This window comes from Mya arenaria, chromosome 5, assembly GCF_026914265.1.
Source record: "Mya arenaria isolate MELC-2E11 chromosome 5, ASM2691426v1".
Classification (NCBI taxonomy): Eukaryota; Metazoa; Mollusca; class Bivalvia; order Myida; family Myidae; genus Mya; species Mya arenaria.
In genome coordinates, this window is record NC_069126.1 from 32738483 (window position 1) to 32745783 (window position 7301).

The 7301-nt window shown below is 36.1% G+C and overlaps 1 protein-coding gene across 1 annotated transcript; it reads left to right on the forward strand.

Moving 5' to 3' along the window:
• Positions 1-2460: 2460 nt before the first annotated feature.
• Positions 2461-6430, forward strand: LOC128235628 (beta-1,3-galactosyl-O-glycosyl-glycoprotein beta-1,6-N-acetylglucosaminyltransferase-like). The gene is made up of 3 exons (XM_052950432.1): positions 2461-3203; positions 3904-4130; positions 5929-6430. Exons 1-3 carry the CDS (start codon positions 2461-2463, stop codon positions 6237-6239), a joined length of 1281 nt encoding a protein of 426 aa, XP_052806392.1. The 3' UTR covers positions 6240-6430.
• The last annotated feature ends 871 nt before the right edge of the window (positions 6431-7301 follow it).

Consider the following 7301-nt stretch of genomic DNA (forward strand, 5'->3'; position numbering starts at 1 on the left):
AGCAATGAATACACGCCGATAAGGAAAAGAATGCCCGCGGACAGTCACATCATATTTATCAATAATGCACATGTTTTAACGCTCAAATCCAACATTCTTAACCATATCTTGTAACGTTAACTTACTAACGTAAACATTTTGTATTTTCGGTTAAAATAAATGCTGAAATTGTAGGACTTGATGATAATGAGATGACTTGGAAATAATGTTCTTTAAAAGCAAACGTAAGTTATGTTTCACATCTTCATTTCATTTTTGTACATATAATTAATAAACAAGACTACTCCAATTGGTTGCAATAAGGAACCGATAGGTGGTTTTGAACGAGCGTACACAAGTTATCAAATACAGGAAATAATACTTTTGAAAGGTAATGAACCAAACAAGTACAGGAAATATTACTTTTGAAAGGTATTGAACCAAACAAATACAGGAAATATTTCTTTTGGAAGGTGTTGGGTCAAACAAGGAGTTAGCAAAAAGTACAGTGGTGTTTTGTAATGCCAAGGAAACAACTTTCAAAAGACTAATAAACACGCTTGTCAACTCACACGTTAATTAGATACCATGTGTATCAATGAATATTGAAATTTATGGCTTAAATGGGCTAGACACCAGATGAAACAATTGCGAGATTAAAAGAAATTGTCAAAAATTTGCATAAAATTGACATCGTGGTGTACAACACTTTGAATCTTACTTACTGATGTATCACATCACTTACGGCACATGCAGTTTTCGCAGTTTTTGTGCATTTTTTTCAATTTGAAATTTACTATCGTTGCCCACCACGTTAATCCCATTAAGTTTAAAAATAGAATCGGTATATTTATCTGTATTTATAAACATGTGATTTAATCTATGAAACTGTTATGTCTTATTTGAACGGGGAAACCCAGATGAGACAGCAGCATGACGTTTAAGTTCGCATTGACAATTCTAGGCTTGTTTTGAGGAAATACTGCAATTGCCGATTTTGGACCATCTGGTGTCTATAGCCCTTTTAAGGTCCTAGAACGGTACCTAATAAGCAAGCTTACATTTGCATATCGTAATCTCAGCGGTGCAATTCATACAACAGATTCACAATAACGCTTGTGAATAAGGTGACCTTTTCTGTCTGTTTTATCAATCCAATATCAGTCTTCATCATAGTTAGCAAATCAAATGTCCTAAGCATGTTGCCAAAAAGGCTCACAACTAGAATAATGTTCTTTACAGCACATGATGAAAGTTTTGCGCCTTACATAGGGTCAATGACAGTGTACACCACCATTTACAAATTCCTTATTGTACATTTCATATTTTACATCAAACGTTAGATCAGTTATGCTTTATTACTCGAAAAGGATACATATAAGGGGAAAATGTGAAGTTGGGCATTTTTTAAACCCAAATGACTTCCTAAGTGAGTTTATGGACTGAAAAGAAGATTAGTTTCAGCTGTTAAACATTTTCAAAAGGTATCATTAGCTCCATTTACTGGATTTTGAAATAATGCTAAAAGGTAAAAATTAAGTTCCATTCAGAATTGTACAATTTCTTGGCCTTTGTGGCTATTTAGATGCCCAACATGTCGGTAGCTCATTAAAATGACAAAACCTGATCTAAGTTGTATCTCAAGAATCAAGAATCCGTAGTTTTTCTTCATTCATTCAGCACAGACCAGTAGGTACCCAAAATTAAACATAAACTTGACAGTGTGACCTTCACTTATTGTTCCACAGTATGCTTCGGTATTATGGTTGCACAAACGGAAACCTGGAAGAAAACCGATTAGGAAGCGTAAGAAATCGTGTGTTATGTATAATTTCAAGATCATTGTTGCAAAATTAAAATTATTTAAATATAATGATATATTGAAATCTAGGTGTATAAGAGACAAAAATAATATAAAATATTTATGTAGAAGAACAAAACAAGGAAGGAGTCACGGAACTATGTAAGTATCAAAATGAATTCATTTTTCTATCAGGTATATGTATAGTTTTCTTCAGTCATAGAAAACATTGTATCTATTTATTGATGAGGACATACAACACGACACAAACGTAGCTTGGCGTTCGGATGTAAACACTTTATTGAGATTATGTAGTCTACATGTTCTATACTGCAGGATTGTGTCTCGGGCGCCGCCGTTATTGCACAGTGGCCTGTGATAAGACATTGCTCATGTTCCGTTTATTGCTACCGTACGGTTATTTTCTTCTCTTATTGTCGTTTGGATGTATGTTCTTCCTTCTGAACTACAATCGTCACTCGCCCTGTGCTACAACTTATGCATCCGACCAGCAAGGATTTGCCAATGCGGCGGGAATTTTCCGCAATTTGCCAACAAAGCGTTCGTCATTGTCCCCGCGAGGTTTTCTCAATAAACATAAAGAGAATACCACAGTTCATTTATCGAACCATTCTTACTTATATGTTGATAAATACAGATTCGAATACGATGTGATAGAAATGGAGGGTCGTGTAAAGAGCTCTGGAAATTCTGAAAATCAGAATCACACGTTAAAGGTTGGAGGTTTGTCGAATCTTATAACCACAATGAAACATTCCGCGATATCGGACGATAAACTAGAGAGCATGGGCATTACCACTGAGGAATACTTCCTTATGGACAGAAAAGTGAAACAGGTTAATTGCGCTGCCATTTTCGATGGTGACAAAAATGAAACTGCGCTGGCAGAAGGCCTGGCTTCTACAGGAAATCGGACCTTCTTACAACCAGATGATTACATGAACATGACTTCAAATTGTTTAAAGTTTATTCTGGATAGAGGATACGTTACTGATCCATTTGACAAACTGGAAAATGAATTTCCAATTGCATATAGTATACTCATGTTTACTGCAATAGAACAGGCCGAAAGATTACTTCGTGCAATATATCGTCCGCAAAACTTTTACTGCTTCCATATAGACGCCAAAACTGGCAATGACCTGTACGAAGCGATGTTGCATGTGGCAGCGTGCTTTAACAATGTTCACGTGCTGGAAAAACGCGTGGATGTGCAATGGGGCCAAATGTCTGTCCTGAGGCCAGAACTACTTTGTATGGAGCACCTTTGGAACAGAAGCGCCAAATGGAAATATTTTATTAATCTGACCGGTCAGGAGTTTCCGCTCAAAACCAACTATGAATTAGTTCGTATTCTGCAGGCATACAATGGTTCAAACGACATCGAAGGAACAATTAAAAGGTTTGTACGCTTAGCTTTTATCAAATACCTTTTTGGACGGTCTTTGGGATGGGCAGTTTGTTTTTAGATTAAATTATTATGATGGCAAACACCTACGAAACATCGTGTCACCGATTGTTGCTTATATATATGTGTTTTTTTTATAAATTTGGACACATTTTTTAACGAAAACTTAAACGTTTTTTAGGACAATGCATATTTTTATTGCTTTCACATATCACCTCTGGTGTGCTTAGCTCCAGAGTTGTAGCCCTCATTTAAAAAACAAGAAAACGGGCTTTCGTTACGTAAAACTACACTATTATTGCTATTTCTATCATACCTGTTAATTGTATGACAACTATCAATTAAAAAAGTTTTAAAATTAGTCATTTCATTTACAAGTATCAGTTAATCAAATAATTTAAGCAAATATTCTGGTTTTGTCACGGAACGTCAAATGATACTTTGTTACGTGTGTTGTTTAGTAACTAGCATACATCTAGGTCATTCGCATTTAAGCTTTATATATATATATATATATATATATATATATATATATATATATATATATATATATATATATATATATATATATATATATATATATATATATATATATATATATATATATATATAATAAGAATGTATCAATAGAAAACAGTAAAAGAACCACAATTTGTTAAATTACAACGCCTATTTGTTTCCGTATTGCTTTCAGAGCTAATATTAACCGCTGGACCAAAGCGGGACCTCCACCACATGGCGTTGTTCCAACGAAGGGTGCCGTTCACATAATTGCAAGTCGGGGCTATGTGGATTTTGTGCTTCACGACCCCATTGCCGCTGACGTATTAAACTGGACGCAAAAGACGTCACATCCTGACGAGACTTTCTTCTCGACGCTCAATCATAATCCGTCTTTTGGAGTACCTGGATCGTACAAAGGTATATGCTCGTATATGTAATTTAATAGTTATTTAATTGAAATGTAGGTGCCGTTAAAGGAAGCAAACCAAACGATTGTTCTGGATTGCCTGTACCTGTAACATGATTTGTGTTGGCTATTTTTTTCCTTGATCCACCTGTGCCTGTTTACATGATATTGGTTTGGCTTTTTGCCTTGATCAATGTGCCTTTAATCAAGATATTGGTTTTGCTGCTTGTTTTGTCTTGGACCTGTGTATGTTACCAAGATATTGAATTGGCTGCATGTTGTTTTTTTTATCCCTGTGCCTGTAACACGATTTTGGTCTGACCATGATCCCTGTGCCTGAAACAAGATGTTGTTGAGCTATTTGTTAGGCTTAATTATGTCCCTTTGAACAATATATTGGTTGAGCCTTGATCCCTATTCTCTTTACAAGATGTTAGTTTAGCTGTTTGGTCGGTATGATCCGTATGTGCCTTTAAACAAGTTATTCGTATGAGTTGTCAGTATGGCATTGATCCATATGCATTTAAATAAGATACTGATTTTGCCCTCTATTCCAGTGCCTATAACCAGAGTTTGGTTACTCATTGACACCTGCGACTATATCAAGTATTGTTTTAACCTAAATCCCTATGTATATAACAAGATATTGGTTCTGGTGTTTGTTTGGCCTTAACCCCAGTTTCTACATACAATATATTAGTTTCCCCTTGTTCCCGGTGCCCTTAGTGACGTATTGGTTTGGCTGCTGGTTTGGCCTCCATCGCTGTATCTTTTTACAAGATATTTGGTTGGCCTTGATCCCCGTGCCTGTAACAGGCTATTGGTTCGTCTGTTTGGCATTGATCTATCTCTATAAACTATATTGGTTTGATTTTTATCCATGTGCCTTTAAAAAAGACATTTGGCCTTGATATTGGCGTCTGTAACACGCTTTTGGTTTATCTGTTTGGCTTTGATCTATGTGACTTGAAACGAGATATTGGTTTGGCCTCGAAACCTGCGCCTTTAAATAAGACATTGATACATGAAACACACTATTTAGTCGTGTGGTTTGCCATAATCGCTGTGCCCTTAAACAACATATTGGTCTGGCCTTGATCCCTGTGCAAAGATATTGATATCTGTTACACGCTATGTGTTCGTTTGGTTGACCTTGATCTCTGTGTCATCAAATAATGTATTGATTCCTTTGCCTTTTTAAAAAAAGACATTGGTTTAGCTATTTCTTTGTTTTTGATCTCTTTGCATTTAAACAAAATCTTTGTTTAGCTTTGATCGCATTGCCTTTTAACAAGATATAGGTTTCGCTGCTGGTTTTGACTTGATGCTTGTGTCTGTATCTTGTCATAAGTTTGGCCTTGATTTCATTGCCTTTAAACAAGATATTGGGTTCAATTGGCTGTTTTTCTCCCAAAAAACACACTATAACAGAACTTAACAAGTGTTATTTTTGACTGCATCGCATCCCAATATCAACAAACAGTGTTTGTTTTATGCAAAATGAAAGTAGAAGGATGAAAAGAGATGAAAATCATATAAAAAAACACTTATATATAAAAAATATTTGAATTCTCATAACAACGTAATGAAGTGACCCCAACAAATTGAAAATGGAATATCGTTTTCCCCTTGCTGTTTTATTTTGCGATTATTTGCTAAACCATATGTTGAGTCTTTGGCTTTTTGCATATATATTCTAGTTCCGATGTGTTCGTCAGAGACACACGTACGATTCAGTTCCCAACGGTCAATTAAGGCCCTAAATTGCTCCCCAACCCTAAATCGGCTGTAAAACAAGTTATCTTGCAGGCACACCGGAAACAGACGAAATTGTGAAGCCATTCTTAGCCCGCTACAAAAACTGGGCATGGAGCGGACTGAAATGCCACGGGAAGCAGGTGCATTCCATCTGCATTCATGGCGTACGCGACCTCCAGCCCATGAAAGACATAAAGCAACTGTTCGTAAACAAATTTCACCAGGGGTTTCAACCCCTCGCATACGATTGCCTCGAGGAGCTGCTCTTCAACAGAACCAGGGACGGACACCTTGGACTAAGCATCTTCGATCCAACCTTTTATGCTAGCCTTGGTTTTGTGAAGAATAGAGTTGGACCCTGAAGCCGGCTATACTAACGTTTTTATTGAAAAAATCGATCACATATCATAGAGATAAGATAATCTCAAGTTGGTTATGATAAACCTAATAACATTAGCTAATAGCTATTGTCCAACATAACATTAATCATCCAGCAACAAGCAAACAAATAGTCTAAAATCGAAATAAATGACTTTATACATGTCATTTTGACGGAAATGCAATTATCTATCAACATTTTATATTATACATTTAATCAATTTCAGTCAATTTCAAACTTCCAAATGCAATAAAACTTGTGAGAATAATTTGTCATTTTAGTAATGTGCGCTTTACGACTATTACGAGTTGAACTATAAATGTCTAGACTTTAAACACAACGTCAAGTATTTGTTTATTCAAAACAGTATCATGAATTACAACGTTTGTGCCAGTTGTATTGCTGTTTTCTAGAGCAATGCACGGATATTATGCTTTAATGCTAAATTTCATCCGAAAGAGATGAACAGAATTCTTAATTCATAAGAAATTCACCACCACCACCAACACCACCACCACCACCACCACCACTACCACTACCACTACCACTACCAGTACCACTACCACTACCACTACCACCACTACCACTACCACTACCACTACCAGTACCACTACCAGTACCACTACTATTACCAGTACTACTACCACTACCACTACCAGTACCACTACCACTAGTACTACTACCACTACCACCACTACCACTACCACTACCACTACCACTACTACTACTACTACTACTACTACTACTACTACTACTACTACTACTACTACTACTACTACTTCTACTACTACTACTACTACTACTTCTACTACTACTACTACTACCTTCCAAAACCTACAGTAAAACATGTAATTTTGCTTTATGCCCTGATGCAAACCAGTCTACATTATGTTCCCCCGACCTAGGAGTAGTCGGGTTAAAAAAATCAACTGAAATGCTCCAATCATCAATTACAATGAGACAAATAATCTTAAAACAAAAATTCTGCCTGATCATTTAACTACCTAGGAATCTACTTTATATTTACAATAATGGAGTCCTTCAA